This window comes from Pleurodeles waltl, chromosome 2_1 (genome assembly GCF_031143425.1).
Source record: "Pleurodeles waltl isolate 20211129_DDA chromosome 2_1, aPleWal1.hap1.20221129, whole genome shotgun sequence".
Lineage (NCBI taxonomy): Eukaryota > Metazoa > Chordata > Amphibia > Caudata > Salamandridae > Pleurodeles > Pleurodeles waltl.
This window is the reverse complement of record NC_090438.1, coordinates 134,277,303-134,301,145: the sequence shown is the minus strand read 5'-3', so window position 1 is coordinate 134,301,145 and position 23,843 is coordinate 134,277,303. Positions and strand designations below refer to the sequence as shown.

General features: G+C 46.5%; 1 protein-coding gene across 2 annotated transcripts in view; it reads right to left on the bottom strand.

The window, feature by feature from the left end:
* LOC138262082 (probable global transcription activator SNF2L1) overlaps positions 1-23,843 on the bottom strand; it is a 1,420,807-nt gene that overhangs the window by 1,175,410 nt on the left and 221,554 nt on the right. For both annotated transcript variants that reach the window (XM_069211817.1, XM_069211826.1), the window contains exon 5: positions 11,135-11,235. In XM_069211817.1, the coding sequence (XP_069067918.1) occupies positions 11,135-11,235 (101 nt within the window). The remainder of the gene's footprint in view (positions 1-11,134; positions 11,236-23,843) is intronic.

Sequence of the window (23,843 nt, the reverse complement as noted above, 5' to 3'; positions counted from 1 at the left end):
GCTTTTTTGTACGTTTATGGCCCTTGCGGCCAAAATAAAGTAAAAAAAAAAACGAAAAAAACCCAACATCACATCAACAGACTGCGGGACTCGATGCCGACAGATATTGCGGTTCGACATCGATGCAAAGCCTGCATCGTAAAGCGGTTCAACGCCGAAGCCTCCATCGACTGCGTGGAATGGCGCTGACATTTTGCCTCCTTCCACAGGATCAAACATGACAGCTCATCCTCGACTTCTTACATCGAATCTTTAAGGCAATTCTTACTTCATCCAAAGTACTTTGTCAGCTGGACCTGTCTGGATTTAGTAGCCGGCTACGGCCTAAGCTTTGGATTTGCATGGGGGCAGAGCTTGCCGTCGAAGATGGCAGCAACGTGAAAGCAGAGCTCCCGATCGGCTTGTAATCGATCCTGAAATACCAGCGACGTAAGCCGGTATTGGGACCAGAGCAAAGGCAGCTGAGGGCTGGCTGGGCACGAGTGGACTGCCGAAAACTGTTGGTGACTTCCCACAGAAGTGCAGTGCGACGGAGACAGCTGCAGAGTGAGCACGGCCAGGCTGGATAAAATGGCAGCCCCGCTGCGGATCTAAAACTTTAACTGGGGCTTGCAGGTACGAAGAGCGTGGCAACTGTGGACGAGCCTGCCCGCCTGGAGAACAGCGGGCGCACAGGAAGCGCGGACACAAGAGTGGAGGTGAGGAGGGACCTCAGACCTGGGTGGACGCCCCCGCTATGGCATACTTGGGAGGGAGGGGTCCCTAAAACGCAGGACCACCGACCCCTCCCATGCACAGTGGCGAAACCCAGAGGGGTAGGTCTGGTGATTGAGTGACTGCAACACTGCTTGACTCTCCCCTGGCCTGGACGAGTGCTCCCAGGCAGGTGTGGGGGGGGGGGGAAGAGAGAGCCTCTGCATAGTGCGAGACCTGGGTCATGGCGGGTGAGTGCCTGATCGGGGGAATGCTGGATAGGGGACCCCCTGTTGAGGAGCTGATGCCCGCAGGGGACTTGCTCACTGGGGTGACCACTGGAGGATGGGACCAGCTGAGTGTGGGAAAATGGCACCCCACAGCAGACGCAAAGGACCCCGACCCACACAGGTGCATTCCTTGGGCAGACCACTGTGATCCTGATGAGTGGAGATCCCCTCTGGTCGGCGGGCCTCGTCTCTGCACCAGCCTGATGGGCAGGAGGCAACTGCAGACTGGTAACAGATGGTGCCTGCAGATCCACAAAGGCGGAGACCTTTGAGGTCTGGATCTTTGCTCTATTGGACTACTGCGCAGACCGCCACAACACCCAGACATTTGCGTGATCGGGATGGGCAACTTTGGTGGCAAGAGGCCTCCCTGCACAAACGTCCATACACACCGCTGCCCTGACCAAGGGTGGTAGTGCATTGTCTGAGTTGCTGCCATAGACCCTCAATGGCGAAACATCACACTAAGTCCTAGAGGTTGCGGCTGGCCTGCCCGAAGCTGGGTAACACACTATAGAAATGGCATCGCAATCGGTGCTTCAAATGCCTCAAATGCAGGACACCCTTCACAGAATTTTTGAGGTGATTGAGAACTCTAAGAACAACCTACGCCGGGAGATCGGGAACGTGTCGTTAAGCTGAGCCTTTTGCCGACTGACTATCAAAAACTATCCGACATGGAGAAGAACACTGAAGATGCCCTGACGGACTTAGGATCCTCACACCAGGCCCATCAGTCTCGGCTAGCCCACCTCCCGGGCGTGTACAGTGCCTAGAGCAACGGGCAGAGGGCTGAAGTCGGCGCAACAACATACGTATCATCGGACTCCCAAAGGGGGACGAGGGTGAGCATATGGTGGCCTTCTTAGAGACCTGGTTGAAAACCCTCATGGACAAGCAACAACTAACGCAGTTCTTTGTACTGGAAAGGGCACACAGAGTCTCGGCCTGACCCCCGGCACTCAGGACACCAACCAGGCAAGTGGTGGTCAAGCTACTTCACTACAGGGACCAGGACCTACTGCTGCAGACAGCACAGGAGGCAGGCTCCATCACGGTGGAGAACAGGAGAGTCAATATGCTCCCTGACAACAGAGCAGCAGTGCAGGCTAAACTAACGTACTACCTGGAAGTGAAGAAAACGTTATGAGCAGAAGGATCAGGTTCTCCTTGTTGTTTCCCTTAAAATTGAATATCATGTGGGATGACCGCACTCATTTCTGCCAAAACCATGAAGAAGCCTGGGCCTGGCTCGAAACATATAAAACTGGTGAAGAGCCTAGAAAAGAGGAACCTAAATCACCAGGTCGCCGTAGGAAGAAACAACATTCAAGAGACAATCCCTGCAACACACGCATGACAAAACACACGGAGCTGAAGGCCCACCAGGGGAAGAGAGTGGCGCTTCAGGTCGTGGCATCCCTGACGAAGTCACTCCCCTCCGATAAAAAAAGAAGTGGCCATGCTGAAGTCCAGGAGACGGAGGACACATCAGACCTAGACTCAGTCACTAGTGCGTTAGTGGAAACCCCCCACGTGATGCCCCAAAGCGCAGAGGATGTTATTCAGCAGCTGACACCTCTACATCATGGAGATGACTTTTTACCTGAAAGCGGCATACTAACTCCAGGCCTAGGGCCGATCCAAGCAACCTGGGTGATCCATTACAGATCCACGACTGACTCGCCCCCGTTCACCTGGGGATCAGTCTGACAGGGTGATAAGGACGGAACTCCAAGTTGATTTTGCTGGTTTTGGGTGACTGGCCGTTACTGTGCTGCTCTGGGGACGGGGAGTTAGGGTTTGTTTATTATTGTTGCTGATGCCCCTGTATGTATCTGATGCATAGTTTTAACATTGCAATGTGCGCGGGGAGGGCGTCATGACTGCAGGGTGAGAATCATTGTTAATGTTTGGGGGGACACTTATAACACCATAAAACTGATGTCCTGGAACATTCGGGGGGGATGGGTACTGCATCAAAACATCATAAAATCCTGACTTACATGAAGAGGTGAGGGGCCCACATTGTCACATTATCCACACCGGTGCCTCCAGGGTATGGGGCATCGTACGGCTCCCTGTGCGCCTTGTTCTCCAGGCGGGCAGGTTCATCTACAGTCAACGTGCACTTCGTCCGTGTCCGCCACAGACGCTGGTGGGGGCAAGTATATGCCACTACCTATTCCGCCTATGCATGGGGAGCGCTGGTATGGATTCAGGCAGGAGTGCCCTTTGAGGCCACTTCAGTGGATGCAGATAAAGATGGTCGCTATGTACTTGTGGAGGGACGTCTGTACAAATAGATGCCCCCAACGAGGACCAGGTCCCCTTCTTATACATGCTTTCGGCCCGCCTACGCGCTTCCCTAACGACCCTTATCTCCTGGGGGGCAACTTTAACAGCATACTTGACTGAGACTTGAACTGCTCCACCACCCAACTGCAAGGCGCATTGACCATCAGGGTGGTGGCAGGACTGGTGTTGTGGATTCCCAGTGGGGCATGGAGGATGTCTGGCGCACTCAACACCCCATCAATAAAGAGTTATTATACTATTTCCCCCCTCTATCAGGTACATACTAGGATAGATCAAATGGTCTGCTCCACCTGCCTCAGCTGCACTTTTTTTACACACCGAGTACTTGGGACTAAAGGTGTCCGACCATCGCCCCATGAAACTGATGATGCAAACACTAGCGGAGCGCCCACCGATCTCAACATGGCGCCTATATCCTAAAGCCCTGGAGGATGAGGTCTTCCGGAATGCATTAGAGACCAAAGTGACAGACTACTTCTTGCTGAATCCGGGAACAGCTTCCCACAGGGGAACTGAGTGGAAGTCCTAAAAGTGGTAGTGAGAGGACACTGTCTGGGACAAACAGTGGGGATCCAGAGGGACCTAGAAACAGACCCTCTGCGCCTTGAGACAGACTTATGCAGCAGGGGCACCGTACTGGGTGCTGGCCCGGATATCCCACAGCGACTCTTAGAAACGCGGGAGTGCTATAACATAGCACTAAAACGTCTTTGTTGTCCTGATTATAAAACCTATACGAGTAGGGTGCATGAAGAGGAGGGGAAGGCAGGGAGGCTATTGGCCTGGTTGATCTGTCTGAAGGGTAGGGGCACACCGATTACCCATTTGATATCCAGGGCTGGGAATCCACTATACTCACCAGTACACATCAATGACCTTACTATATGTTCCTTTACAGCCCGCCACTGAAGGAGGGCGTGGGGTCACTGCAGAGCTTCCTGTAGGGCCTGCGTTTGAGGACACTGTCTGAGCCAGACCGAGATACCCTTGGGGCACTGGTGGACGCTCAAGAGGTGAAAGCTGCTAAGAGAAAGTACACTGCCACTAAATACGTCCCGGCGCTGCCACTAATTGTCCTTCCCCATGGAGACTCTTAGTCCTGCTTTACAACCAGACAACTAAAGCCATATTCGGATGTGGGGCTGCAGACCATGGGAGATTACTATCAAGAGGGGATGCTGACATCGCTTGGGGACCTAATGTAACAGACAGGCCTACCCCGATCAATTCTTAACATATGAAGCCCTAGTACGAGCCCTGAGAGAGCTCTGGGGTGATAGTGATGAGGAGCCCCCCCACAGCTGCAATCCTTCAAACCATGTTGACTGTTGAGGGTATATCACGTGGTCATGTGCATCTATATAGCGTTGAACGAGAAGGTAGAGAGGTTACTGGGAGGACTACCACAGAAATAGGACGCAGACTTAGGCAGAGACATGACAGACGCAGGATATGTATCATTTGAAAAGCCAATAAAACAAAAGTGTTGACCGCTAGTGAGTTTTAAGCACTATTTTTAGTTTACACTTTAAAAATGTGTATCTTGACTTCAACTGATGGGATTTTTGATGTTTCGATCTTGTTTGACTCAGATAAATATTCTCTATTTTGCTAAACCTGTGTGGAGTTTTTTTGTGGTGTTTTATTGTGTTTGTGTGTATGTTGCACAAATACTTTATACACATTGCCTCTTAAGTTAAGCCTTCTTCCTCTTTGCCATGCTACAAGAGGGTGAGCACAGGTTAATTTAAAGTGCATGTCTGATTTACCCTGACTAGAGTGGTGGTTCCTGCTTGTACAGGGTGCACACTCTGACAACCAGAAACCCTATTTCTAACGGTAGAAAAGAAAGAACAGGGGAAATGACGATGATTGATGACGTTAGCCAATCTAACTGTATAATTTTGAACCAACTGCAATTTACTAATCAAACAAGCGGGAAACCCAGGTAAATAGCATTACAGTATTCTAAGCAAAAGAACACAAAAACATTCAAAATGTGAATATTTTTAGTTGTGTCATAAAGATAAAGCACACACACCTAAGAGTGTAGAGTTGGAATAGAAAATGTTTCACCTACTCTGACCTGAACTGCTGAAGATACAGCTGAGTAATTTTTTATTCTGACATTTTAACCACTTTTACTGGGATGTGGGCTGGTTCCGGATACAAAGCCAGAATGACAAATTTTGAAGTTCCAGGGTTTTTAGTGAGCATAAAATCCCAGTCTTGTTCATGTTCAAGCTGGGGGCAAGTTTGCTCATCCATTTCTGAACCATCAAGGGGCATCAAACAAAACAATATCTCTACTTAAGAGATAATCAAATATCTTAAAAAGAACAAATAACGTATCACAATAAATTCCCCTAGAGTGCTTGTTTGGTCCTCTCTCTTCCTCGAATGAAATAAACGATCATAAATCTGACCAGAAAAAACTGTACAAATATACAACTAACTAAAAGAAGAATATGTCCGTGCAAGTAGAAATTTTAATACAAAGAGAATACGTTTTCTATTCATCTGTTTTCTTTATGTTTTGTATATATATGTATATGTTTATGTATATAAGAAAACTTATTCTCTTTGTATTAAAATTTCTACTTGCACGGACATATTCTTCTTTTAGTTAGTTGTATATTTGTACAGTTTTTTCTGGTCAGATTTATGATCGTTTATTTCATTCGAGGAAGAGAGAGGACCAAACAAGCACTCTAGGGGAATTTATTGTGATACGTTATTTGTTCTTTTTAAGATATTTGATTATCTCTTAAGTAGAGATATTGTTTTGTTTGGTGTGCCCCACTGGTTTGTTTTTTTAAAGTGAGAAACAGGATGTCTGGTGCATCACTGGTCAGCAGGTCCCAGTGTTTGTACGTCTGCTGAGCATTCATGTGTTCAGTAGCATGCATTCAGGTGAGTGATGTTGTGTGAGTTCGCTGTGGCATGTGGTGTTAGGTAGATCCTGGGAGGGGGAAGAGTACATGGGGCAATGCACAAGGATACTGAAGGGCAGGAAGAAGAGGCAGGAAGGAGAATGCGCCAAGACCACAGGCAAGGAGTAGGGAAGAAGTGGGAAAATGCAGAAGGTGGGTGAGGGGCTGAGAGGAGTGTCACAGCAGAGAGAAGGTTTGACTTGGGGTGAGATGACCCAAGTAAGAGAAAGGCGGAAAAGCAAAAAAGAGCAGAAAAAAGAGACTGAAGAGTCCAAAGCACTAAATTGGCACAAGCAGCACAAAAAAGAAGAAAATAGCACAGAGGAGCACAAAGAGCACAAAGGAACACAAGGAAGCACAAAAGGAGCACAAACAGCATAAAAGAACACAAAATACCACAACAGAGCACACAAAGAACAAAAAAGCACAAGGGGTGAGAACAAAGAGTAGCTAGACAAAGCAGGCTGAAGGAGCGAGATGGTTAGCCTGAAAGCGAAGTAGCCAGGCCCAAAGGGGCTAGACTGGTCACCGGACCGGTTCAGCTAAGTGTGGGGCAGGGTCTAGGCACCGTGAGGCACCTCCCAAGGACATGGTCTTTCTTGATGGTTTGAAAGTGGCTGGCACCACCCTGGTAATTCTCTGGGATAGATAGCTTGCAATCCAGAATAATGGCAGGGCTATAACGCCCAGTCGGAAAGCCGGTCCATTAGCTCTCTGAGGAACAGCATTGCAAAATAGCTCTATATTCAGAACAGCTGCAGCTCCTCAGCAATAGCGGAGGAGCACTGCCCCAGAGCCAGCAGCTGAAAAATGAAACAAGATTTTATTATTATTTTATTTTTCAGCTGCTGACTGAGTCAGCGTGTGTAGAGAGGGGTGGAGCTGGGCCATGGGAGAGGGAGGAGGAGGAGTGGAGTCACTGAAAGTGAGCATGTCAGTTTGGTCGGCCGTCTTAGCCAGGTTGAAAAAACAGCACAGACTCCCAAGCACTGTCTGAGTGGCAGACCAAGCCACTCAGATCAGTCCTAGCACTGCTCTCATGCTAGGTATAGCATGAGAGGAGTTCCAGGATTGCATTGCATTTTTACGTTTATCAAGAACAGGAGAGAAGTGTTTAGAAGATCATAATGGTCTAACTTTGATAGGCAGCTCCAGCATGTTATGTGTGTTTTTCTGGAATAGGGTCTTCCTCGGGATATAGACCTATGGGCAATAGCCTGTACTCACAGGAAAGTCTGGCTGATTTTTGTAATTATGGTTGGCATTCAGGTTGACAGCTAAACAAGAATTTGAATGCAGTAAAAGTCTTAAACACTGGCTCAGAACAGGCAAGACACTCAATATGGAGATCCTTTGTGTTAAACAGGAACTACAATGGAATTGTAATAGCTTCTAGGAATCACCCTGAAGGTATCAGAGTAGGAATCGGACAAGTTCACAGACACCCTTTTGTTGGGCTGAGACTCTGATACAGGTAAATAGGCATTTTATCTCTGTGCCAAAATGTAATATTTCCTCAGAACTGCTTTCGGCTGAAGACAACACCATACAGTGGTCCTCAACTTCCAACATGGAATTTCCCAACAAAGAGAATCCTCTACTTTTGAGGCAGCAATGAAAATTGAAAAAAAGCACAGTAATCTTTTCTTTTTGAATTTAGAACTAGATTTAGAATTATTCTTTTTCTCATTGTTGAACATGTCAGCTCTTGGCACGGTTTCCCCTGTGTTTCTGGCTTCTGTCCTCCTGTTTTTGATCCTGTGCTGAATATCTTTTTTTCTTGCCTTCAGGACTCTGGGCACTTTACCACTGCTGACCAGTGCTAAAGTGCAAGTGCTCCCTGTCTAAATGGTACTGGTGATTGGTTTATCCATGACTGTCATATCTGATTTACCAGTAAGTCCCTAGAGCCTTTAAATCAAATGCTACTAGTGGGCTTGCAGCACTGATTGTGCCACCCACATGAGAAGCCCTGTAAACATGTTTCAGACCTGCCACTGCAGTGTTTGTGTGTGTGCAGTTTTAACAGCCAGTTCAGCCTGGCAAGTGCACCCACTTGCATGCCTAAACCATCCCTTTTACTACATGTAAGTCACCCCTAAGGTAGGCCCAAGGCAGCCCCATGGGCAGGGTGCAGTGTATTTAAAAGGTAGGACTTGTACTATTGTGTTTTACGTGTCCTGATAGTGAAATACTGCTAAATTTGTTTTTCACTATTGCAATGCTCATCTCTCTCATAGGTAAACATGGAGTTTGCCTTGGGAGCAGATAGAGATGTGGAGTTTGGGGTCTCTGAACTCACAATTAAAAAATAAATCTTTTGGTGAAGTTGGTTTTTAAATTGTAAGATTGAAAATGCCACTTTTAGAAAATGGGCATTTTCTTCCTTAACCATTCTGTGCCTCTGCCTTGCTGTGGAATACACGCCTGAGTCAGGATGATAGTTGGGCTGTTTGTGAATTCAGTATAGACAGTCATATAAAGGGAGCTAAGATGTGCCCTGCATATCCTGATGGGTATTCCTGGGCTAGAGTGGTGGAAGGAGCTGACACTTGCATCTGAATAGGGCTGTGACTGTCGTTGCACAAAGCAGTCTCCTACCCCCTGGAGTGTGTCTGCGGCCAGGACAGGAAAGGCAGGGTCTTGTGCGCTACAAAGACCTGCCTTTGAAGTTTGCCTAATTCAAAGGCAGAAATGACTAGAGTATAGGACCGCTGCAACCACAACTTAAGAATCCTTCTCGACTGAGGACATTCTCCCAGGAAGAGGAGCTGGATGCTGTAGGAGGAACTGCCACTCTGCCTATTGTGTTGCGCTGCTGGCCTGCTGCTTGCTGCTTCTGTCCTGGGAATGAAGGGACTGGACTTTGCTTTCTACATCCTGCTTCCAAAAGTTCCCCAAGGGCTTGGACTGAGCTTGCCTCCTGCTTGAAGTCTCAGGGACATCAAAGACTTCGTCTGCCAGCACCTTGTCTCTCATGCTGAGAGTCCTAACTCACCAAGTGGTGCCAAATCCAGGTCCTGAGCCCTTGGAAGTGAGATCTGATGTAAAAAGAAGAAACCAAGTACATCAACCCCTGAGCGATTTTGGAACCAGTGCTGCTGTCCTACTCTTCCCCACTGCCTGCACCCGAGCTGTGGGCCCTGCTGAGTGCAACGACTGCAACCAACGCTGCAGACCCGAAGGCGTTTCTGCACCTCCAGAGTCCCGTCACAGCATGAGTCCTGAGTGCTGTGTCCCTGATGTTCGGGTCACCCGACTCAGCTGTAGCCCATGTGGCCCCATGGTGTGATCACGACACCACGAAGTTGCCGCCTCGTATCTTGACCTACTGCATTTGTCAAATCCACCCGATCGTAAGGAACCGACGCCTCACCCCCTCTGCCTAATAGTAAGGAACAGACAACTCACCTCCCGAGTAGCAGTAAGTAACCAATGCTGCACCAGCTCCAGTGAAGCCTCACCTCCCCAACTTCGTGCAACTTCTGTGTTTCCTCATCGCTTTCAAAGGTACTGTGCCTGGGGTCCATGCGACTCCGTGACTGGCCCACACTCCCTCACGAGTGGCGTCAGACTGTTGAGAATGATTCCGTCAAGATGTTGTGATAGCCCCAGCTGGAGCTACTGTGTTTCTAAGTGCTTTACTGAGATTTAGGGACATATGTAGCAAACATTTTGCATGGTGCAAACTGCGAAAATCGCAGTTTGCGCCATGCAAAATGCCGTTTGCGATGCTCATTCACAATTTGCGAGTCGGTACCGACTCGCAAATTGTGAATGCGACTCGCATCGCTATTCTCAATTGCTTTGTGACCGCGAATGCGGTCGCAAAGCAATTCGCAGTTACCACCAGTGTCACACTGGTGGTAACCCATTCGCAAAAGGGAAGGGGTCCCCATGGGACCCCTTCCCCATTGTGAATGTTGCCAAAAAAGGTTTTTCAGAGCAGGCAGTGGTCCAATGGACCACTGCCTGCTCTGAAAAACCGAAACCAAATGGTTTCGTTATTTTTTTTATTTTGCAACTTTAAGGAAAACGGGCTGCAAAATTTAAAAAAAAAACAAAAAACTGCTTTATTTAAAAAAGCAGTCACAGACATGGAGGTCTGCTGACTTCAGCAGGCCACCATCGCTGTGAGTGCAGGGACTCGCTATGGGGTCGCAAAATGCAACCCACCTCATTAATATTAATGAGGTGGGTCTTTGCGACCCCATAGCGACTCGCAGTCGGTGTCTGAGACACCGTACTGCATCCGATTTTGCGATTTGGAAATTGCGAGTCGCACCAACTCGCAATTTCCAAATCGCTAAATCGGAAAATACTACATCTGGCCCTCAGTCTTTAAAAATTTGCATCTTTGCTTGCGTAGGTTAGATTTTTGTTTTTTTGGTTTGTTTTACTCAGATAAATATTGGCTATTTTTTTGTGGTGTTCTCACTGGGTTATTGTGTGTGTGTTTGTGCATGTGTGTGTGTGTACAAATACTTTACACATTGCCTCTGAGGTAAGGCTGACTGCTTGAGCCACGCTACCAAGGGGGTGATCAGGGATTATTTTAGCTGTGTGACTCCCTTACCTTGACTAGAGTGAGGGTCCCTACGTGAACAAGATGCAAACCACTGCCAACTAGAGACTCCATTTCCAACACTTATAAAAGGACAGTTGTATGTCACAATAAGTTGGCAGTGTACCTGAAATAGCATCTGATGATGGAACTGATGCAGAAGGTCTAGATAACCAACCTGCAGGTCTCAAATCCATGTTTCCAATGCTGTATTGTGAAGCAGCACATTAATTTGAGAAAAAAAGGATGCATTCTAATTTATATTGTAAAATAGATTACAGTAAGTACTGAATATTTAGGGTATGCCTTGGATAGATCGTAAGCATGCTACTTACCATTTCATCTGCAAGAATTCCATTGATGCCATTTTCATATAAGGAGATCATCCAGTTCAATCCTCTAATCTGATAATCTCGCAAGGCTCCAGATTTTACATCTGTGGATGGATAAATACTTTGATTTGTTTATTATTATTCAGCTGCATTTAACATAACAGTATATACATATATAAATGAAGCATAGAGGGCCTCTAGCATCATTTCTTTCCAAAGGTCAAGATACTTCATACTGGGGGGAATGGACCGGACCCTGGCACCCTTCTGATGCATCCTACACGTTGCATTGTTCTCCACATCCGGAGACTGAAGAAATATGATCACATCACCTCCACCCTGATGACACTCTATTGGCTCTGCTTGTTGGCCCACACCATCTTTAAAACCAGCCACATCACTTACAAAGCCATCAGAAAAAGCATTGCCACTTAGCTTGCAGATAAGCTTACCATTTATGGTGGTTCTCAGCACATCTGCAGCCAGGACACCGTCAAACTGCAGACTAAGAAGTGCAAAAAAAAAACCACAGCAGGCATTTTTCATTTATGCACCCATGAACTGGAACTAATTGCCGAAAAAAGAGACCCCTGCTACATATTAAGGTTACTAGGACAGGGGAAAATATAAACATTGTAGAAAGAAACCCGGCAACCCTACTCATTCATTTATCAATTCATATAAAATGTATGGCTTAGACAGAATAGTCTCAAGATTTATGTCTTTATTAACAATAAACAATAAAAAATATTTAATGGCAAATATTCTGAAACACAGTGTCTCATACATCAACAGCCTTTGTGGTTTGTTTACTGAAAGTGTTCTACATTTCTTCAGTATTTGCCTGGCGATTACGCCCATGAGAAAGAAATTGCTATGTCCCTCATTGAATGCGCTACAAATTAGATCTTGTTGCACAGCTGTGATGGCACTCTTAAATGGGCATAAGATACAGCTAGCGGCTGGAGACACTAAATTGTTATTGCATGTTAAAGAGTTGCTTACCCAATCAGTAGAGAATTAGGAGGGTCTTCCCCATTTAGTTCCTCACCAGTGGGCTTATTTCGGGGTTTCTTACGCATGGATAGCCTTCTGACTTTGCACTGAATAATTATGACTAGTATGAAAGTACAATTTTGTGTCGATGTTTCGGCTTAATCTTACCAATTCCAGCATAGTAAACCTATGTGCCCCCCACATGTGCATGCTATGATAAGTTGTTATCCCTTTAGTCTAAACACGCACCGGCATGGTTTCCCAAACGTTCAGGTTTAGGCCATTAACACACTGAGTCACTGTGTTTAACTTTAGAGTTGCCTCTTTTGTTAAAGAGGTCAATTTTAAAAGCACTTCCATCGTTTAACTTTTATTAATTATAACGTTACAGTGGTTTTACTGCGTAAGCATGGGAATATTTTAATAGTTTCTTTTTGTGTATATGCAATATATAATGGCTTTAATTATCTATGCATTAATAAACCTACTTACGTACCTACTTCCACATAGATCAATATTATACAGTACTCCAAAAATAGAAAGTAAAATACTATACACCCAACATTCTCAACAAACGTACCATCTTACATACTTGCATACTCATTTGAACCTCTTCATTCTGCCTAAAACACAATGTCTAACAGGATAAACTTAACAAATCAGTCTTGTATACATCAACAGTTAATAATTTTAAACGTTATTCACTGTTTAATGGCACAATTTTTCTTTATGTGCTTTTGATATCCTGTGTTACTTTCAAAGTATAACACCCTAATATTCAATCCTTGTGGCTTATATTCTGCTTCCTTTTTCTGTCAATGAGGGTGTTACACTTTGAAAGTAACACAGAAAATAAATCAAAACCACATAAAGAAAAACCTTGGGACCCTGACACCCTAAAAATGATACCAGCACCTCCATGAGTACAGAGTGCCACACCTCTACGTGACCCCACCCCTCTCTCTCCCTCCTCCTGGCAAATCAGCATCATGGGGGAGGACAGGCCCAGTGGAGGAGTGCAACAGACCAGGATGGATCAGTTCACAGCACCAGGAATTACTACGAGGGGCAACCCCTCCCTGCGCTGGGCCACCAGGGGACCAGCAAGAGCAGCAGGGCCCCACAGGCACACAGATAATGGCAGCTACAGAGGCATCAAGGAAAGCGGTACAAGCCTAGATAGACACCTTCTTGCTAGACATTGGGCTCCTGAGAGCTGACCTCCACGCGGTCGCAAAGCACTCTTTAGCCACAGAGCAACATGTGTCCGAACTGCAAGGAGAGGTTACTGCCTTGAAAACGGCTCTGACAGTTCTTGCTGCCAAAATAGCGGCCATGGTGCGCAGAGCTGAGGATGTGTAGTGCTGCTCAAGGTGCTGCAACCTTCGCTTTATTGGGTTTAGGAGGGGGCGGAGGGACACATGCCTGAATTCTTCCTTGAATGCTGGATTAAGGACACCTTCCCAACTGCTGCCCTATCCTCCTTGTTCGTAACTGAAAGACCTCACCATGCCCCAACGCTACAAATGAAGGTCCCACCGCCCCCTATCATTGTAAAGATCCTCAAGTGCAGAAATAGGGATGCAATTCTCCGGGATGTCCAGTCGGGCGGTGTTCCTACCTTTGAGAATCATGTAATCCATATCTTCTCTGGCTATACCCGACTGGTGCAGCAAATGCGGATGTCTTTCAGGGCAGGGAAACAAAAACTGAGGGCAATGGGCCTCTGTTTTATTCTCCTCTATCCGGCCAAGCTGAATGTGTTCCATGCGGACCGTAGGCATTTCTTCACTACCCAAGAGGCCGCCTGGGACTGGCTGGCATTTCGCAGAGAAGGACAGAACCTGGCCCTGGCCCCACACACCACGCAAGACCAGGCCACGGTGGCCCATGATGCATGACTGCAGAGAAGCCGAAGAGGGTTAGCTTCCTCTGCTTTCCAACACGTGGTGGCCCATAACAATAGCACTCTGAACATCGGAGCGTGAGGAGGTGAGAACACTCATGGAAGCAGTGATTGCCTCCAACTGAGAAGAGAGTGAAGCTGATATAATGGAGGAAACTCTTGCAGCAGGGAATCCCTGAGGCATCTCGGCCGACGGCAGAGATTTTTGTGTGGACTGCTGCAATGGCGATCGTAAGGCAGCCTGGTGCTGTAGGTCAGGAACCATGGCCTAGGACAAGCAGCCCACGCTTAGGGCCCTCTTCATTGTATTGGTAACGGGTTACTGGTTGCAACCATGAGCTAGGTGAGACCCTCGGGCCCGACCACCAACCTCATGATAGCACTGACGGTTGACGTGAGTGTATGGTTTCAGTGCTGTGATAGGTGCTGTATTTGGAGCTGCACTGAAGTCGCCTCACCTCTGTGTGAGAAAATATTGGGGGCGCGTGTTAGCGGCCATGCATGGTGGTGTGTCATCAGATGCGGCTGGCACCGGGCACATATCTGCACATCCCCCTAAGTGCCTCCTATTTGGCAGGTTGAGTGGGGAGTTGAGTGTCTTCAGTAAGTGTAGCTTGTGGTGTCTTCTGACTGATTTATATATGTGTTTGTTCCTCTTTTCCTCAGTTTTACTACCCTCTTTCCGTTTCCTTCCTCCCCCATTTCTAGTGCGGGAGTTGAAGTAGACTGGTGGTTGATTTGTTACTGGATTTGGTTTTATGGGAGCTGCAATAATTGTGCAGGCACTCATTGTTGATTTTCTATTTTTACTCAGTGGGTGGGGGAGCCTTGTTCGTGGCTTATATGACATTTGGCGGCGGCAATGGTGTGGTGGTGGGGGTGGCAATGGCAAGGCAGGATACTTTAAATTTGTAACATGGAATGTATGTGGCCTCAACTCTTATGTGAAAAGATACAGGGTACAGAAATATTGTTGCAGGAATGGTGTTCATAAAGGGATGTTGCAGGAGAAAGTAATGGAGAATGAAGTCTGCAAGATCCACAAGAAATGGAGGGGACAACTGTACACATGTTCCAGCTATACCCGGGAAGGTGGCCAGGGGTTCCCTTCTGGGTTTGTGGCTTCAGAGCAACATTGAGGGGGAGGGACCTCTTTGTGCACAGCTAACTCGATGGGGTGGAAGTTTGCTTGCTAAATGTTTATGCTCCAAATTTAGATGATTGTGGTGTCTACATGGAGCTGGAAAGAGAATTGGTCCCATACGATGGTGTACCTCTGTTATGGGCAGGAGACTTCAACTTTGTGCTCGATGGCCACTTTGACCGATACCCACCATGGACGCGTACTAAACCACACATGAAAGGTGCCCTGCGGGCAGTGATGGAACACCTGCCCTCCATAGATGTTTGCATTGTGACCCACCCTATAGCATGAGAATACACATGCTTTGTCCCCACACATGAGACCTATAGTCACCTTGACAGATTCTTGGTGTCTGGTAACATGGGGACTGCCACATTGCAGATCTAAATCCTTGGTCGATTCATTCCAGACCATGCTCTGTTACTTATGGAATGGGTGGCACCAAGCCGCGAGTCCCCCCTGACATCTCTGGGTGATACTCTCAAGAGAAAATCTGCAAAGTAACTGACAGATACTTCGATATTAACTTGTCCACTGCTCGGAGCGGGCTAGAGTGGGGCACTCTGAGGTTGGTGACTCATGGAGAATGCTTGTCCAGGGTTAGCACTACAAGATATTGCCTTGAACGGGAACTGGCTGACGCGGTAGGGGTCCTGACAGACCAACATGCAGTGCCCATGGTTGGGGAGCAATGGGAGTCCTTGCTGACAGTGAAGTAACGGGTTGGAGATATCTGGGACAGTCTGGATTGCCTGCCCAGACACGAATACCAGCAGCTACTGCACCAGAAAGGTGATAAGTCGGGGAGACTACTGGCTTGACTATTGAAGAGGGAATGCCCTCCCCCCCACTCATACTCTCACTGCAATTCCTGGACTGAATGGTGGTTAGTACTCAGGCCGGCATGAAGTCGCTTTTAAGGTACCACCTGGTGACTGTTTACAGTGAGGATCTACGGAATACCCCGGAAGTAACGGAGAGATTCCTAGATGACTTCTCCCCATGCCTCATGGAAGCGCAAGGACGACGTCCCGAAAAAAACCTTCAGGTGGAAGAATTGTAGGTAGCTATCAGTGACATGGCGTGCTGTGGGGCACCAGACCCAGACGGGCTCCCTGTGAAATACTACTAGAAGTTCAAAGAATACCTACTGCTGTGCTTGCTGGAGCCCTACCAGGAATCCAGATATCATGGTTCCCTACCACATTCTATGCAGGAAGCCCAGATCGTCATGCTCCCAAAGTTTGGTAATGATCTGATGGACCCCAATTTTTACCTGCCCCTGTCCATGTCGGGGTCGACAATAAAATCCTGGCTAAGACCCTAGAAATGCACTTGCGTCAAGTGGTAACCCATCTGTTCTTCAGTGACCAGTGTGTGCCTTTATGCCCTTTAGGGGAACACAAATAAATCTGCGGAGGCTGACACGTGCTCCACTCTGTGGCTGGCTCAGCCCTGAGCGTCGCAGCAGTGGCATTACATATTGAAAACGTTTTTGACACGCTCAGCTGGGACTACCTTTGGGAGGCCTAGGCCTAGTGCTCCTTTTGTGGATTTGGGTGCTCTAAACAAAACATGTGGCATGAGACCGCAATGGAAACGTGGTCTCTGAATGTTTATCCTTACAACAAGATAGAAGGCAGGGATGTCCCTTGTCCCCACTCCTCCTCACCTTAGTAATGGAGCCCCTGGCGATAAGGTTATAATGCAACATGTTCCAGTGGGGCATCATAGGGATGGGAAGCATATATCTTGACTCCCTCTATGTGGACCATGCATTAACATACGTCAGTCACTCAGAAAGAGCAATGACGACATTATTGGAGATAATGGCTATGTTTGGAGAGGTCTCTGGCCTAAGCGTTAACCACCAGAAGTCAGTACTTTTCCCGCTGGTGGGCCTGATTGGGGTGGACACAGCTGCCCTCCCAGCAACAGGGTTCAGCTGGGATTGCAATCGCTTTCACTACCTGGATATACAGCTGGCTCACTCTGCCGAAGCCAATTACAATCTAAATAAGGCATCACTCAACTTGAGTCCTCAATCAGTTGCTGGAATCACCTTCCATTTTCCATCATGGGTAGAGTGGCGTTGAGCATGATGGTCTTGCTCCAGCGCTGTCTCTATGTACTGTAAAGTTCCCTCTGCCGAAAACCCTGAGCTACCTTTGCCAAGCTGAATAGCCTTCTGATACCCCTGGTGTGGGCCGGCATGCAGAATAGGGTGAAGTTAGAGGTGCTAAAGCTGGACGTGAAGCTCAGAACCTGTGTCTGTCGGACCTGCAAATATATTTTTTCGCTGGATTACTGCAGTACACTTCGCAGTGGTGCTCAGGGGCCCAAATGGTGAGAAAGCTGTGCTAGGGGAAAGGTGTGATGGGGGCACCTTTCTGGGTGCCTGATGAGAGTCTTGAATCTGCCAGCTGACTGCCCGTTTATCGTTTGCCTGATCGCAGAAGTTTTGAAACAGACAGTCACTCTAGTGCCTCGGAGGGCCCCATACTCTAGACTGTTACCCCTTCAGTGGCTACCCTGTTTTCGGCATTTACAATTTGTGATGGACCTAACACAGTGGTACGATGGGGTATGTTCCATAGCTCGAGACCTATATCTAAATGGCACCTTCATCACAATGGAGAAGGGCTGCTTTCAAATATAATCAGGCCAATTCCAACTGTGAGGAAGTCATCCATTTAGTCCAGTTCATCCCAATTTTTTCTGACTGGTACTGGTGGTAACTGACTCTGAGTGTAACAAGACCCAGGGGCAGTGCGCTGATTAAAAAGGTATATGACAGACACTTGTAAGCCCCCAGTATATAATAATGCAAGGGGGATTCAAACTACCTATAGGTTCTTAGTATATCGTAGGGCAGGGAGATTTAGTGGACCAGTAGGTTTCCTGCACATGAATGTGCCCTGCTGTCACTTTTAAAGGCAGCCCTGCATTGCAGACTGTCTTTGAAAGTAAAATATATGCAAATTCGAATTAAAGGTATTTCCAAAGCGATAATCTATCTTATTTTTTACATATAGGTCACCCTAAGATATCCCCTACATGGCCCAGGAGTGGGGTCCCATGCAACTATAAGCAAGAACAATATAAAAAATGTTTTATATGCCCTGGTGAGGGAAAAAATTACCATTTCGCTTTTCCCCATTGCAGATACCTAGCATCGTAGGCTAACACTGGAATATTAAATTATTCAAATATAAATATTGCTAGGAAGGAGCTAGAAATGTCTTTCAATGACTCAAAAGATTATTAATGATAAATCCAACAATTCACTACTGTTGAACTTAACATAACTATTACAGAAAATAAGTTATACAGGACTTTCTTTTCTGTGAGTTAAAATTCAGTCTATTAGCAGCACCCCTTGATTGGTCAGCCTTAACAGGCTTAGCCAGGCTGATTTGATGAGGTGATTAGTGGCCTGCATACAGCAGAGGTTATCTGGTGGAAGGGAGGGAGCTCTGCAGTTGCAGAGCACAGACCATAAATGAGACTGGATAAATCAAACTGGGCTTCAAAGAGAATAGGAGAGAAAAGAATGCCACACCAGAAGGTTAGTTTAGCCAGGTCGTACTCCTCTGGAGAGGAATCCACCATCTTGGGTTTTAAAAGTGCAGTGCTTTGTGGGACAAGAATGTGCCACACTTTGGAGGAAGCTGTCATGCTTTTGGGAAGCACCATGTATTTGGGATGCACCCCTGCTCACCCCCCTGACCACTGAACGAATATGTGAGAGCTGCATAGTAACTCAAATCTGCTGCCCGCAACTACAAGGTGAAGAAGGACTGCCCTGGTGGAACCCTGGTCTGCACCCCAAAGCACTGCTCTCTGAAGGGCTGCTCCTGCTGACACTAGGAACTATAGCCCTGAGGACTTTGCCTTGCTTCTAAAAAGGATTAAGGAGTGGACTCCTGAAAGCAATGGGTTAACAGAGCTTCTCGGCACCATCTCCATCAGGAAGTCCTCAGCCTGCAATTTGCCCAGTGGACTTTTAAGGATTTGACTAAGTGCATTTTGGGAATTGTAGTTCAAACCTCCAAAGACCATCTCAGAGCTTGTGGACCCTTGGATTTGTGTTTTGGACACTTTGAACCCTCCAGGGGAACTTCAAGAAGAAGTTCCAGAAGTTTGGTGAAGTTTGGAACACCTTATGGAAAAAGTTCCATAAGTGGACTGATCCGACATCGAGAGCCACGTCAACTACCTCCAACCGCGACCCAGCCCGAATTTGAGGTAGGCTCCGCTGAGAGATCCAGAAGGCCAGACTTCCAGGATTTGACCGGGGCTCGCGGAAAAGCAATTAGACAACACTGAAATTGGCTTGCTGGAGGTGACAGCATGACATTGGGAGAAAATCCTCCAGAAAAGATTCTAGGTCCAAAGGTAAAGTTTGATCGAGGCGTCCCGCTCAATGAATCCAAGCAGGGCTCCATTGCAGTCGGCCTAAAAAATTGTGTCTTGGCCCTGGTTTAGCACAATGAGATGTCACCAGAAGCCACTACTGGCTTTTAAGCATTAGAAAGATTTAGAGAAAGTGTTGAAAACTGGATTATCACCATTAGAAATGGAAGAATGTGCAGGCAGTGTTAACAGCAGCTTCCAGAAAGAGTGGTGTGCTCATGTTTGGACGAACAGCAGTCTGAATCACTGTGCAGGGGCACGGCAACTGCTGTGAACTGCAACCACAGTCAGCATGAGATACGTGGCTCAATGGTTTTCTAAATGCACTTTCCCATTCGAAAATTAAACAGCGATACAGTCCTTTTTCAATAAACACCCTCCTGGGTGAACCAGGACCTGAGGGGTCAGACCAGTTGTTAAATTTGATGAGCAGAGCATATGCCACCCTCCTCCCCAGGCATTTCAGTGATTCCGAGGACCCCATCTATTGGGACTGAAGGAAATTCTATGGGGATTGAAGACTCCCCCACGCCGGCCTGCTGGAAGGTTCCAGGGACCCTATTCCCTGGGGCCAATTTATATTTTGATAGGTATGGCTCTTGCAGCTTCCTTCCCCATGCCATCCAGTGGCCGTGGGGACCCAGTGCCATCCAGCGACCCTGAGGAGCCCTTGCAATCTAGTTTCCCCACTAGGGACCCCATGCCCCAGAACACTTTCTTCTTTCCTGCTCAGCAGAGTGTGGGTAAAGAATTCAAATCAATTCCCTGTCTGCATTCTCCTGGTAGGATATACAGCTTTGTTTCCGCCCAGCTAGAGCAGATAAAAAAGTTGCTCCCACCCAGGCGGGAGCAAAGGAACAGAGCCAGCTCCCGCCAGCACCCAGAATGAGTGTTAGCTAAAGAGCCGGCAGGAGCCACAGGTGCATGACCCCCAACATTAAAAAAAGGTGTGGGTGGCCTGGGTGCATACTGGGGCAACTAGTGTAAAATAATGGCTAGCTATCAACGGCACTTAGTATGTGTCTATGGCACCTATTGTTGGTGCTCGACGGCAAGCCAGCAGGGGCGCGAGGGTGGATTACCCCGAACATTAAATGAGAATGTGTGACTGCTCTGGGTGAGTACAGCTGCACACAGTGTACAATAATGGCTGTCAAATAATGGCCGACTCCCTCCTGCTCTCTGCATAGGTGCTGACTATCAGGGACCCCCCCTGGGGCTTGGGGCTCACCCTTCGGCCTCAGGAAAATTAACCTAGAAAAATAAATAATCATTTACTATTCACTGCTCCAGGCAAGGGCCAACCTATAATGCCTGCAAGAGCTTTTAAAATATATTTTCTGATCCAAGTGCCACTAGAAGGGACAGGGGCTCACCAAGCATTATTGTTAATATTGAGATGGGCTGCAGGGAGCTCAGCAGCCTCCCGCAACACCAAAAGAACACAGTGTGTGTCATTGAACCCTTGATCTCAGGACAGCACTCTGAGCTTGAGCTGTATGTTCTTCAAATAGAGTGCAGATGCCTTATGTGGTTGGTTATATGGCTATATTTTGTGGCTTGAAAAAAAGTGAAAAAATATTCTTAAATATATGTTTTTGTTTGTTGTAAAAAAAAATATATATATATGAAGACAACAGCACCAACAAAGCACGCCATCAACTGGGATAGGAAGACAACAGTTCTTTGCAGCTGTTGGAAAACATCCAGCTGGGAAACGGTGACTGAATTACTCTACTTCTCCGTCATGCCACTCCAAAATGAGGAGCATCACTAAAAATCTGAGAGAGCTGAATAAAACCACAGGTACAGATGAGTGCTGAATATTATGTGTAATAGCTATCCCCCTTCTTTTAAGGCACCTCACTTGCAGTACCTCAAGAAAAGTTGAAATTGTGCTATCAGGATGGAATTAAACAGGAACTGAAATGAAACTGAATGTGTGCCTGTTACTTTCTGGTTTGACAGAAATGGCCCAAGCATAAAATGTATACCCATTCTTCACATGAAAATAGCAAATACATGGATTAAGAGAGAAAAAAACTGAATGTCGATCCTCCATCAGAGGTGCCCTTCACTCCACTAAGAAGACTGAACGTTTACAATGGACTTACAGGACTCTTTTGACACCCTGATTGCAGAGACACATTGCAGATTCCAGAGGTTTCTGGATGACAGCAGTCACTTACAGTACAAGATTATGCTTTTAGGGCTAAAATTGGATTCAAGGACATTTCCCAATGCATGTCAGTGGAAGCCACATACTTGAGAAAAAAAAAGATATTCATCTATCTATCTATACCTTCATGCCTGGCTGATAAAATTGTCAACGTGCCAGGAAAAATAGCCTCATTGCCAGTTGACAGCGTGCTCCACCCGCTAGGATTACGAGTTAGTCACTGCAAGTATATGTCAACTCCACTCCATCTTTTAAAAGCACAACTGTTTGCAATCAATAGTTGAGGCAGATTTGTTTCGCAGCGAGATATTGGAATGCATTCTCCCCAAATTTTTGCCGACTTCCGACCAGCTCAGCTTTAGCGAAAAACAAAACAAAAAAAACCTGCCTATTTTCCAATAGTTTCGTTCTGCTTTGTGCCAGCGCCAGGTTGTATAAATGCACTCTGTAACTACCATTCATTCATTCATCTATCCACCTCTCCCTCCTCCATTGTATGTTGCATTTATTTCATCCTAAATGCACATAGCTGAATTAGACCTTTTCCGCTGTGTTAAGAAAACCAGTGATGAGATTATTGAAGCAACTGGGAGGATGCATAGATATTCACCCTAGCATTGATCCAATACATTATGTGATGATTCAAATGAAAACCCCTTTTACAGGCTGTTCCCTTCTGCCGAGACATTCCAGCTCAAACATGAATGGGATAAGGAGCCCATATGGATCAACTGATCAGGGAAGTTTCTGTAACCATCATCACCTTTGATCCATCAGTCATCATCAGGCTTGCAATTTTCTAAGACATGAGGTTCCTGATAGCTCTAGACAGGCTCTGAAGAGGTGATTCACCCATCTTCTTCACCTTTCGTAGTACCCATACAGGAGGATTCTCTGCAGATTGCATCTGCATAACAATTTGGTGGTCAGATCACGCATCCGAACCTCCTATCACTAAACTTGGTGGCCTGGCTCATGAACTCTTACAATATGGCCATCTGAACCCTCCACAGGATTGAATGTACATTGTAAATGAAGTCCGTAATCCATCCATGAGTGGTTGCCATGCATTCAAGTAGAAGAGATTCTGTAACAAGTGCATGCAGAATAATGTTTCACCTAGTAAATATGAAATAGAAGCAGTACTCCCTCATCTTCTACTTGGCAGAATCAGGACTGCTGTTTTATTCCATAAGTGTATACCTTTCAGCCACTACTGCTTACAGAGCTCTTCCTTCTCAAGCCTTTTTAGTCCTACTGACTAAGAATGTTCTTGGGGGTGTTAGAAAGACCATCCCCTTCCGGTCTCTTAAAGTTTATAGATCCTCCTTTAGAGTCTATCAGCAAAGCTTCTTTACAACAGCTTTCGGGGCTGATTTAGATATTGGTAGATGGGTTAACACCATCAAAACGGTGATGGATATCCTGTCCACTGAAATCTAAATCCCATTATTTCTTAAGGTATTTATATTTCGGTGGATGGGATATCAGTCACTGTTGTGACGGAGTAACCCATCTGCTAATATCTAAATCAGGCCCTTTGTCTGGGAGAAAGACTTTCCTTGTTCCTATCATTTTAGCATGCAGAATTAATGAAAGCCAAGCCTCATGCTTCAGTGAACCCTACACAGTATTCCATTAGATTGTGGTAGTCATGAAAACACACACACGGTTTCTTCCTAAAGGAGAATTGGACTTCCATGTTAATCAGCACATTTCATTATCTGGCTTCTTTCAAAATCCTTTACATTTACACACTATCTGCGAGGAGAATGTTGATATTTTATCTAGTTAAAACCAAAGACTGGGCACATTTGTATGTATTCAGTGACATAAAAGTAATCCGCCTCTAAATGGATAGCCCCTTCCATTATGTTACCTTTACTGCTAGATCTAAAGCTCACTCTACTAGAGGTAAGAATGCTGTGTTGGTTATGCAAAGTTGATTACTCCTCAGCTATGCCAAACAGATCTCATGCAGCCCCCTTTTTCAGATTGTTCATTTGCCCCGAAGACACCTTCCCTGCTACAAATTCTAATGATTCTAAGGAAGGGGTATGTACTCCCCTTC